The sequence below is a fragment of the Rhinolophus sinicus genome, chromosome 4, assembly GCF_057876585.1.
Source record: "Rhinolophus sinicus isolate RSI-liver-muscle chromosome 4, RSI-T2T, whole genome shotgun sequence".
NCBI classification, from domain to species: Eukaryota; Metazoa; Chordata; class Mammalia; order Chiroptera; family Rhinolophidae; genus Rhinolophus; species Rhinolophus sinicus.
In genome coordinates, this window is record NC_142504.1 from 825,458 (window position 1) to 837,589 (window position 12,132).

The following is a 12,132-nucleotide window of genomic DNA, read 5'->3' on the forward strand; positions in this document are numbered from 1 at the left end:
GGCCGCGGGTGGAGACGACGGCCGGGCGGCGGGCGGGCGGCGCAGGAACGCGGCTCCAGCGGCCGCGGGGCCAGGGCGAGCATGTAGCGGCGCGGGGGGCGCGGGGCTCCCGGGGCGGGCCGGGCCGCGGGGACCGCTCGCGGCGACATGGAGGAGGAGGGCAAGAAGGGCAAGAAGGTGCGTCCTCCGAGGGCTGGGCGGGGGGCGGGCTGGAGCCCGGGGCGCAGGGCGGAGGGGCCGGGGCTCGGGGGCGCTGGGAGGCTCCGTCCCGCAGCCCGTCGGTCTGCCGGCGCGGGGCGCGGGGCGGCCCGGGAAGGGAGGTGCGGGCGCACGCACGGGGTGAGCGTGGCGGGCGGGCCGGGCCGGGTGGGCGGCGCACGGTCAGGCCGGGTGGGCGGCGGGAGCGGGTCTCGCGGACGGGTAGGAGGCGCGGCCCGGGACAATGCGGTTAGGTGGTCCTCTGCCGGCCGGCCGGGCGGGGGAGGAAGGAGCCACGCCTTTCCGCCCCTTCCGGCCAGTAAGGCCCCCCAGGCCAGGCTCTCCGCTTGGCCTGCCCCGGGGGCAGTGGCCAGGGCCGCGGAGGAGCTGGCCCTGCTTAGGGGCGGAAGAGCCCTCCAGGTTGGAACCTTAGACACAATGGGTGCAAGCTTAATGTAGGAACGTTTGCTGCTTAGTGACTTCAGATTTTTGATAGGAAGTGAAAGCTGAGGCTGCCCGCGGTCCAGCCGTGCACAGCCTGTTCCCGGGTTGGGTTTTGGTCTCCCTAATGACATCCAAGTGATCTCAGTGACGTTACATTTGGCAATTGGATTTCGGACATAGTTCAAGGGGCTCCTTAGTTTATGTAGTTTTTAAAATATGGCTTTAATTATGGGCCAGAGTAGTTGATACAGAAGCTCAACATGTTGAGACTGAAATACCACGTGGGCTAAGTTACCATTAAAACGGAAAATGGGTTTCAAGAAATGTTTGTTTTTCAAATACAGGCTTTATGACCTGCATAAGTGTCTTACCTATCATTTTCTTTTTCTTTTCCTATCATTTTCATTTTAATAAACGTGTGTGTCTGCACTTGCATGTTTAAGTTTAAAACAGACTTTGATGAGTCCTGTGACCTTCCCACCCCCTGCTCCTCAGAGCCAGCTGTGCTCTTCGTGGGAGTTACTTCCTCATCGCCCTGTTTTACAAGGCACCCCACTTTACAGAGCTGCATACCATCCAGTGCTGTTCAGGGTGGTGCACGGTGCTGCTTCTCTCACTGTCTTCACTCCTTGTTCTAGGTTATGAACACACGTATCTAACTTGAGTGCAGTGGCTGTTGCAGATACCTACGTTAAAAGATGGTTTATGTTTGGAAAACAGCCCAAGGAAGTGATTCAGCCTCAAGCGTCAGTCCCCAGAGGGATGCTGCCCCCTGTAAAGGGGGAGAGCTGCGTTTAAGGTTTGTACCAAAGCTGGTAGAAGGCTCCAGAAGAAATTCAGTCAATTCCCTCCTTCCCTGTCTCAGACAGGTAGGCCAGGGCCCGTACATGGCGTGTCACCAGCACTCCTGGCCACCAGCCTTCTTCTGTAACAGTGAGCTCAGTGCCAGCACAGGAGCAGTCCTGGCCACACAGCATCTTGCACACTTAGGCCAAACTCTCTTCCTACCTGCTAAGGAGAGTCACTGACAGGTTAGCACCTACCCTTTCAAGTGGGTGCTAACCTGTCAGTGACAGGGAAGGATGGGGTAGACTGAATTTCTTCCAGAACCTTCTACCAGCTTTGGTAGAAACATTACAACATTCAGCAACGTTGAGAGACAGACAGAGGCAGTAAGACATTCCTGAGCTTGTGGAATAGAAGTGAAAAGCTAGTAAAACTCAAGAATTTTGGAGTTGGGGACAGTGGAAAGATTTCCTCATAGAGAGGGTTACTGAAGAATTTCATTGTCTCTATCAGAAGAGATTCATTGTTTCTACTAGAGGATACATAGTTGCTTAAGCCAGGAGTTTTCTGTTTTCTCTGTATTCTGCCACTGCCCTAGCTCATTTTCCCACAGGGCCCACCGCTCGCCCTGGGGACCGCACGCCCTGGGGCATGGAGTCCTACCCAGTCCACAACTTAGCACACTTGACCCACTGCTCTGCCAGCCCCAAGCTGGTGGGCCCTTCCTGCTCTGCTCCCCCATTCGGTGTGAGGTCAACTCCAGCTCATGAAATTTGGTGTTTAAGTTGTTCACATTGTGGTGGACTAACCAGAGACACCTATTTTAAACCGTATACACAAGTTCAAGCTAAAACAGCAGGAGTAAGGACTTAACAGTTTTATGGAAGTCCAGGCTGGACATTTAAGTGACCTTCCCAAAACGCAGTGTTAAACCTTTAAAACGTGGATGGGTGGCCTCTTCGGGTCTTCAGACATTTGTCTGGGTGGTCGTCAAACAGTTACTCAGGCTGGTTCTAACGTGGCCTAATTCTTCAGGACAGGAAACTGCGAGCTGCCAGACACCAGCAGGTCGGAGCGGTTTTCGTGTCCAGTGGCCCCAAGTATGATCCTGTGCTTGCTCAGGCTACCTTGGCACACAGAATGGGGGTGACTTGAGCCTATCATGCCCCGTGGAAGGAGCTGGGAGATGGCATGCGGGAGGAGCTGGCGGGAGGTGGGTAGGTGCTGGCGTGTCTGGGGGTGAGCGTGTGGACAGAGAAGTCTGCTGGATGCTAGAGGCATGGGCCTGCTGGGGGCCCCTCTCCCGCACGGGTGTCCCTGGAGCCACTGACTGGTACCTTTCAGACCACAAGTCCTGATTTGCGGTTTGGAGAATAAGGTTGCCTCCTTACCAACGGACCGAGTGCCACGTGTTTTGACACCAACAGGATGTAACTCCTTTTGTAAGAAACTGGTGTACACTTTCGTTGGATATGTAACGTTTTATAGAAACATTTGACTCAGATGAGCAGCCCATGGGAAGTGCTGTCAGGCTGTAGGTCGCATTGCTGGTGGCCGTGATTTCAGCCTAAACGAATTTAGTATTTTTATATTGATCTACTTTATTTATATTGTTCAACTAAAAAAGGGGCGATAAGCTACCCTGGAAATGTAGGATTGGATACTACATATAAGGAATTATTACTAATTTCATTCAGTTTAATATTTGTGCTATGTTTTGTCAAGTTTTATCTGATAGACACACATGCTGAGATTTCTGTAGGCAAAATTACGTGATTTCTGAGATTGGTGTTACTTAAACTAGAAAAAGAAAGAGGGGATAGCTGAATGTTTTTGCAGTGGGTATTCATTATTCATCATTCTGTCTACTTTTATGAATTTTTGAGTTTCCATATAAAAGGTGGGGAGAAAAGATCCCAGAGGTTATGTATGGGCCTGGCTTCTCAGCTCCTGTAACTAACAAATCATCCCTCAGCCAGTGTCCAAAGGGCTGGAAGCTTGAGCTCGACCAGCATCTTTTAAAAGTCTATAACTCCAGCCATCAGGCAGGCATGCTTTCTCCTTGGTGTGTACACGCATGTGTGTGTAAACATTTGCATAGCTGAAATGAAAGTGTAAAGAGATAGTACTTCCTACACGTAATGTGCTCCAATTTTTAAAAATTCTGTTTTGTTTCCGTTTTTTCATTAGAGAGTAGGTCATGACCTACTAAGTTGCTTTTATAATTAAATTGGCCCTATAGCCGGCATAGCCGTAACGTGGGTTACCAAAGTGAATTTGAGCCTCTACCTCGTTTTATCTTTGCTCTCGGATAGTTGGTACAGTGATTCTTGGGTGGTAGTGTGGAGCCCCAGGGCGAGGCGGCCAGAAGACCAGGCAGGAGGTACCAGGTGGAGACCGTAGGTCAGGTGGCCTGTGGACGGTGCAGACAGACTAGCAAATGTCACACTTGTCCCTGTGGTCGGGGAGTTACCATTTACATAGTGCTGTGTGTTCATTAATTGTCAACATCAGGAACTGTCTGGTCCCTCTCAGTCAGATCCTGTGACCCAGGGACCGTCTCAGTGGAGATTTAGAAAGCACATCGGGACCTCGCAATGCTTCTCTTACTGCTCGGAGCATCATTTGAGGGGAGGGTGGTGTGGAGAGCGCCACTCAGCACTCTGCCCTGTGAGCTCAGGGACAAGTGGCTTCGTAGCCAGCAGGTTTGGTCCCCTTGTCATTTCTGTCAGCAATGGCGCTCATCCACACCGCAGTGAGCCAGGAGTCAGCAGTAAGTGTTGTCACTTTCCCGACCAGCGTGGAATCATCCTGTTACTAGCTGAGTGCCGGTGACATGCTGAGAACAGCGAGAAGGTGGCTGAGGGCTGCATTTCGTTGGAGTGTGAGCTGCTTGCGTGGCGTTAGACTGAGGGCCAGTGCTAGTGTTTCAGAGATGGGGGCACCTGCCATTTCCACATGAGACGTGGTGTGACCTTCAGGAGCAGGGGAGGTCGGGTGAGACGAGTGCTTGGAGGGCTGCGGTGCAGTCTGGTTTGGGCCCTGCCTGCAGCTGGAGCTGCTAGGGGTTTTCATTTCTCCTGAGGATGGCTCATTGGCAGTGTGCCGGCACACATGCTGGGGACACAGTGAGCTCGGGGGCCACAGGGCCTGCAGCGGAGCCCAGAGGACAGGTGAGGGGGACCGTTAGGAAGCGTGCTATGATAAGAGCGCGTAAGGAACCTTTCTGTTGTGAAGAATTCAAGCCCAAGTGTAGAGAAAATCATGAGATGTCACTGGGCTCCAATGTCAGGCACAGTCGTGCCCCCCCCCCCCCCCCCCGCTCCCGGTGCTGTGCGCCAAGCAGCGTCCCCCCAGTTCTGGTGTGGAAGCCCTACCCCTGGCACCGGCACCACAGAGTGGGTCTGTGTGGAGATGGGGCTTGAACGAGGTGATTGAGGTTAAATGAGGTCACCAGGGCGGCTCCCGTCCCATATGACTGACATCCTCGTAAGAAGAGGAAACTTGGACAAAGGGACCCCAGGGGTGTGCAGGCAGAGGGATAAGCTTGTTGAGGACACAGGGAGAAGATGCCGGCTCCAGCCCAGGAGAGAGACCTGCACTGACCGAGCAGCTTCCAGCCCTAGGAGGGGAGGAGTGTGTGCTGCTTGAGCTGTGGTCTGTTATCTTCTGTCCCTGGACAAGGACAGCAGGTTACTCTGAAGCAAGCCCAGGCCGGCAGGCTACTGTGACAGGGTCTAACGTGGTAGTCCTGGGCTGGGACTGCACACGTGCTGCGACCTGACCTCCATCTGGCCTAGAGCTGAAGACCTGGGCTCCACCGTGGCCCCAGACGCGGGCGGACAGGTGACTCAGAGTGGCGGGTCACCTGCCCTTTGCTCTGTGCATGTCCAGAGCGCACTCCCTGTGGGCCTTTCGTGTGGCCCGGGCCGGCCCTGCCGGAGCACAGTGGTTCCTTCACTGGGCTCTCAGGGTCATCCCTCCCTCTGACCCACCATGGGGACAGCTGCTGTTCCTCAAGTGCGCTGCTCAGGTTTCACAGGCCGCAGAGTGAGGAAGGTGAGATGTGGATGTGTCAGTTTAGTAGAAATAAAAAGATTTTTCCCTTAGCTCTGTGCCAGTGCCAAAAATGTGACAGTTCTCCCCTAAGTGCGTCTGAGCGCAGTGGTTTGTGGGACTGTCTTAAGAACTAGGGCATTTGATCGCAGGTATTGGATGTGTGCGGTGAAAACAATCCTCTCTAATAAGTGGGAAGTTGGGATTTGGGCTTTTGTTCGCAGCTCAGGGTGGTGAACTGTGGTATCTCGTAACCCCGGGGGCGGGAAGAACAGGTGACTCCTGCAAGTGTGTGGGAACCAGCAGTGTGATCCGCTGCATTACTGGTCTTCAGGGAAACCCGGCGTGGGTGTCACTCCCTCGTGCTGGGAGGTGCTGTGTCACCTATGTTGTTACTTGTGAAGAAAAGAGAAATTTATTTATTTGACTCTTTATTACCCATTCCGTAGTTGAAAATTCCGTGCTAGTGTTTTCCAAAAATCTAGTATGTCCTGTGTGCCATGACCATTAACTCTGCAGTCGGGTCTGGTTTACAATGTTACAAACAAGCAAGAACGGCCAGAAAATGTCTGAAAAAGAAGAGTAGGAGGGAGCGACACAGACCGGGTCAGGCTGTCATGCCCAGTGAAGCTGTGGGTTGTCCTGGGAGCAGGAACAGGAGAAAATGCAGGCACAGCACTGCTTAGGGAGACCGAGGGGCAGGGAAGTGGCACCCTGCCACAGGGGGCATCTGATTAATGGCGGCCGTGGGCACCCGGGCAGGCATGTGGAAAGGAACACAGTAGGTCCACCCTTCCTATTGCACCCCAGGACACAGAACAGACGGTTCAGAGACTTAGATAAAAGCAAACCAGCCATAGAAGTACCGGGTAGAAAGGTGGGTGATTCTTCAGTGACCTGGAAGATGAGGACGCTTTCTTACCTATTCCTCAAACTCCAGAAGCAGTGAGTGCAGTGACCCAAGACCTGAGAACATCAGCACAAGCAAAGTGAAAGGACAACAGATCCAGAAAAATATTTGCAGCTTGTCACACAAAAGGTAAACGTCCCATTTATAAGGTTCTTCTAAAAATAGAATGAGGGAACGACAGGCAGGAGACGGGAACAGTTCTCAGGAGAAGACACACAGGTGGCTCTGGAAGGCGACGCTGGCCCTGGGACGAGGGGACACGCTGGCTCCCTTACCGGCTGTGGGTGCTGCCGCCTTGTCAGCTCTTCTTGGGACTCCAGTGAGCGGCTTGGGTGGGGTGGGGGCGGAAGCTGTGGTTTCTGTTCTTCCGGTTCCCTCACTGCTCTCTTCAGAGGGAGGCTCACATCTGACCATATTTTTCAACAAGATCAGAGCGAGCAGGCGAATGCACGGTGCCTGTTGGCAGAGGAGGGGAGGAGCCAGAATTCTTCCACAGAAATCCCTCCCCTGATAGCCTTCCCAAAGGGGCAGTCCATGGAGGACGAGGTGGGTGCAAGCTGGTGTGTGGAGAACTGTCTAAAATGATCATTTGGTTCCCCAGGGGCATCGTGAGCCCAGACGACCCGGCCCCGTGGCCCCCGGTTTGGGAAAATGGGGGTGTTCCGCTGGCTTCCGGGTCTGAGAACTGGGCTCGGGGCGGACGGTGGCGAGGTGCGCAGCTGTTTGTGGGTGGGATAAGAGGCAGCAGGTGTCAGCGCTGCTGGGAAAGAGAAGCCTGCATGTGGACTTGTGCTCAGGCCCAAGATCTGAGTCCCAGCATGAGTTGGGAAAAGGCCAGGAGAAACCGCGTCCACAGCCCAGGAGGAGCACGTGGCCCAGGGCAGTGTCTGTGGTGGGACTCGGATCAGTGGAAGGGCTGGGGGCTCTGAGTCCTGCGCGTTGTGGGGCCTGTGCAGCTCCTGAGGAAGGCCTCTCTTGGTTGGCCGGGCTCCATCGCGAAGCGTCGTGCTCCTTCTTGGGCGGAGCTGGTGCTTCTGTCTTTCAGGGTCAAAGACCCAAAGATCATTATGGTGATGATGCACCTGGGGACTCAGGAAATGTCTTGCTCAGTGACGGGTGAATGACTGTGTCAGGCGGGGTCCCAGCTTCTGCTCCCCACACAAGAACGCAGGACATGGTGAGGCCAAAAAGGAACACCCACGGAGCCAGGGATAGGGGAGTCATACCATTATGTTCTCGCTGGCGGCTGGGTTGGAGACAAAAAAGCAAACATCCGCCAGCACCCCAACGAGGGGTCTTCCTGCACCCCAGTCTCGCTGGTGGCCAGGCGAGACACAGGAAGTGGGATCATCGCGATCCGCAATCCACTTGCTCACCACGCTCGCTAACCGTGTCATCCGCAACCCGCCGTCCGCTTCTCTGCCAACCAACCTCCTAGCATAGCCACGGCAGTTATATTTGTGGCTAATGGCTAACTGGTGACAGCTGATGGCCATCTACTACCCGAGCCAGCACCCCTCTACGTGAGGCCGAGAGCCGGGAAACTGCTCTCTGGGACTCTGTCCCCACAGACTGCAAGCCTAACAGTGCCCTCAGAAGCTGTGATCGGGAGACCTCCGGCGGGTTAAGCCAGCCACTGTCAGTCACTGCAGCCCTGGTTCTGTGTCAGAATGTCCTTGATGGTTCCTGTTTCATTGTTCAGCCAGAACTTCCCTTTACATTTCATGTGCAAAAGTAACACCAGCCCCAAACCCTGAGGTGCCCTTTTGCTCATTGTTTCTGGAAAAGCTGAGTCCATGCTCAGCTGGGGTCGTGTGTGGCCGGTTGTAGGGGCAGCTCCCCGCGCCCCACACGCCTGCGGCAGCCGATTCCTCACCGTCGGCCTGGTCGCCCAGGCGGCACCTTTACAAACAGGTCACTTTGGGTGAAGCTCACCGTGGAGGCTCTGGGCCAGTGATTTCACTGTGGATGTAGTTCCTGTCCATCTGCTTTGGGCGTATGTCTCCTGTGTGACTGAGACTGCGAGGGTGGGGACTGCACCTCATGTACCTGCAGGGCCTTCCTGATGTCTGGCCTGCCCAGGCCCCAGACAAATGTTCATTAAGTGGTTTTTGCTTCTGCCCTGGCGGGGATACTGTGGGGCAAGGAGGCGGTACTTCAGGGCTTCTTGCTGTTACAGGGGAGACGGGCAGGCCTCCTGGCCTCACAGGCAGGCTTCACCCTATTCTCCCACCCCCAACTCTTGCTCTGACATTTACTTTGCTTATAGCATTAGCCCCCAGGGCCATCTAGACACTGACCAGGGTGTGAGGTCGCCCACACTGGTCCCTGAGCCCGGAGCCCCTGAGGGCCTGGCAGAGGGAGCTCATGCTGTGTTCCTACATGAGGAAAGGCAGGGGACTTCTGCTAATGGCTGCTGTCACCACCGTCCTGGCCACACCTGCCCCACCCTCTCAGATCCTGGGGCGAAGTGACCAGTGGAGCAGGAGGTCGGATGATGCTGTACTTTGTTGTCTGGGGCAGTCTTCCACTTTCTGCCCTCTTCCCCCTCACTGAGAATTGGCCCTTGACCTTCCAGGGGAACAGGTAAAGGCTCAGGCCCCCCGCTGGTTGTGAGCTGGCCCAGGGAACCCAGCCACCAGCCTGGGCGTCCAGTGCTGTCCTCCGCAGCGTGGCACGGCTAGCACCCATTTGCAGGGGACAGGCTGCTTGTGGCCACTTCTGCGTGTTAGCCACGGGCAGACGCGAAGCCTACGTGAGTAATCGCTGCATCCATTGCCGTTTCTCCCTGCAGCCTGGAATCGTGTCGCCTTTTAAACGAGTGTTCCTGAAAGGTGAGAAGAGCAGAGACAAGAAAGCCCAGGAGAAGGTGACTGAGCGGCGCCCGCTGCACACGGTGGTGCTGTCGGTGCCTGAGCGTGTGGAGCCCGACAGACTGCTGAGCGACTACATCGAGAAGGAGGTGAAGGTACGGGCCTGCTGCCTTTGGCGTCCTTGGCTAGGCGGAGAGCTGCGCTGTGCGTGTGGCTTTCCCGCATGCCGTCCAGCCTGTGCCAGGACTCTTGTGGATAGTCCCTCCCCCAAACTCATGACAGCCAATAAGTGAATACAAAGGTGCAGAGCCATGAGGTCAGAACAGAAAGGGGGCCCTGCGCAGAGTAGCAGTGCAGGCCTGATGAGCAGGCGGAGCCGGCTCGGTGCGCGGGGAACTTTGTGTCCTGGCGGGGGCCACTCTCACCTGGCCGGCATAAGGGGAGCTGGGAGGTGTCCTGGAGCAGACGTGGGGACACCTGGCACCGAGGATGATGGGGAGACCCAGAGCAAAGACCAGAAAATTGAGTGAAAGACTGTGGATGAGGATGGTGAGAACCAGGCCTCTCCTGCAAGACGGTCCTGGGGGTGCTTTTTCTGGGGGAGCTGAGCTGCTGTAGAGGTGCTGCCTCCGTACTGAGAACAGCCGATAGTCGGTGGCCTGTGCGCATGGCCGTGTCGCCGGCAGCCCGGGGCCTGTGTGCATTTGGGGAAAACATTTAACTTGATGGTAGAGCCCAAGACAATCTCAGGAGGTATATGCGAATGAAACAGCAACAATGTGGAAAATAGGGGGGAAATAAAAACATATATTCTCAGAAAGATAAGAGGAAACATTGTGAATGATGAAATAAAATCTCCTTTAACATGAAGAAAAGGTGGAGACAACAGCCTTTGGAATTACAAGTATCTTTTTTTTTTTTTTTTAAGATTTTATTGGGGGAGGGGAACAGGACTTTATTGGGGAACAGTGTGTACTTCCAGGACTTTTTTCCAAGTCAAGTTGTTGTCCTTTCAGTCTTAGTTGTGGAGGGCGCAGCTCAGCTCCAGGTCCAGTTGCCGTTGCTAGTTGCAGGGGGCGCAGCCCACCATCCCTTACGGGAGTCCAACCGGCAACCTTGTGGCTGAGAGGACGCACTCCAGCCAACTGAGCTATCTGGGAGGCAGCTCAGCTCAAGGTGCCGTGTTCAATCTTAGTTGCAGGGAGCAGAGCCCACCCTCCCCTGCAGGACTCGAGGAATTGAACCGGCAACCTTGTGGTTGAGAGCCCACTAGCCCATGTGGGAATCGAACCGGCAGCCTTCGGAGTTAGGAGCACGGATCTCTAACCGCCTGAGCCACCGGGCCGGCCCCGGGATTACAAGTATCTTAATTGTACATCTTAAAAGTTCATTACAGGGAGGACGAAGAGGCTAAATACATGGTGATGGAAGGAGGCTAGCCTGCACTGTGAGCACACAGTGCCGTACACAGATGACGTGTTGTAAATTGTACACCTGAAACTTACAGTGTTATTAACCAATGTCACCCCAATGCATTTAATTTAAAAATTCATTAGCGGACCGAAAGGTGAAGTCAAGAAAATCATCCAGAAAGACTAACCAAAAGACAAAGAGATAGAAAATTAGTAAAGAAAAGATGCAAGAGAGAAACAAAGAAGTTATCGGATCAGCCCAGGAGCAGAAAGAATGGGGAGGGGGGTGGGAGGAGCTCACGAGGCAGGAACGCGAGCCTCGCGGAACCCGCCGAGGGTCTTGGCTCAGACCAGGATCACGCACAGTGACCCGGAAGTCAGTCCCGGAGCTGCGAGCCCAGAGCGCCTCCTGAGGAAGCTGGAGGGCACTGCGAGAGTGGAGGACGCAGATCGAAGCCGGGCTCCGCCCAGAAAGGAACCAGCGAGGCATCCGGGAGGCATCCTGTCTCTGACCCTCAGCTGGGCCACTGCTGCAGGCCAGGCCATGGACAAGGCCGTGACAAGGGCACGCCCCACTGTGCCCTGCCCAGCAGGGCGCAGGCTCTGCCTGCGGACACTTGTCCCACAAGGGCAAAGCAGACGTTGCAGGGTGGCTGACCTGGGCTCACTGAACACAATGGCAGTTTTCTCTGGAAGCATTTTACGCTGCTTAAGCTGAAGTGGTGAGCTCACCGACACTGGCTGCTGTGTTGTCTTCACTGGTACCTGGGCTGACCGAGCTGATGTGACCGGCAGTCAGATGTCCCCTTGGTTTCTCACATCCATCACAGCCATCCCTCGGAGGCTGTGCCCTCCATTGTACAGCGCCCTGTGCCATCTCCCGCAGAGGGTGTGGCCTGCCCCCCACCCCACAGCACCGCGGGAGGCCCTGGGTGCGGTCAGGACTGAGAACTGTCTGCAGGTTGTCCCTCCTGGAGTTATGACGGGTGAGACCTGCTGTTTCCTTTATTGATAAAGGTTGTTTTATGATAAATATTTTACAGCGAAAAAAATCTCAGATGAGAGAGGACTCGCCTCTGTGAAGGAGGAGGCCTCGTTGGAGGTCTGTCGGCTGAGTTTGGAGCATGGTGGCTCGGTGAGGAAGAGGACCAGAGCTGACTTGTGTCCTCAACCCTGGGAGCCGGGCAGACCCAGCGCTGTCCTGCTGACACAGCCCCAGGGCACTTTCATTTCGGCAAAGCACTAGGCATATTATTGCCATTTGAAGGAAAATACAAAATTAATCATTTTGGATGAAAGAAAGCTAAGAGTGATAGCTAATATACAGTATAATCATGATTTAAAAGGTTTTAGCAAATGAAGTTATTAAGTAAAGCTAACAAGATAAAATTATTTTTATTGTGGTAAAATACACTTAACATAAAATTTACCATCTTTACCATGTTTAGGGGTACATGTCAGTGGCATTGGTGCAAGCATATAGTTCTGCAGCCATCTTCTCCAGAACTTTCTC

The 12,132-nt window shown here is 54.5% G+C and overlaps 1 protein-coding gene across 2 annotated transcripts in view; it reads left to right on the forward strand.

Annotated features, from left to right (window-relative positions):
* CCM2 (CCM2 scaffold protein) overlaps nucleotides 1–12,132 on the forward strand; it is a 21,131-nt gene continuing 8,999 nt past the window's right edge. The window contains exons 1-2 of one of the 2 annotated variants that reach the window (XM_074341089.2): nucleotides 1–177; nucleotides 9,189–9,362. In XM_074341089.2, the coding sequence (XP_074197190.1) occupies nucleotides 148–177; nucleotides 9,189–9,362 (204 nt within the window). In that variant the 5' untranslated portion in view covers nucleotides 1–147. The remainder of the gene's footprint in view (nucleotides 178–9,188; nucleotides 9,363–12,132) is intronic. The other variant, XM_074341091.2, reaches the window with a different exon arrangement.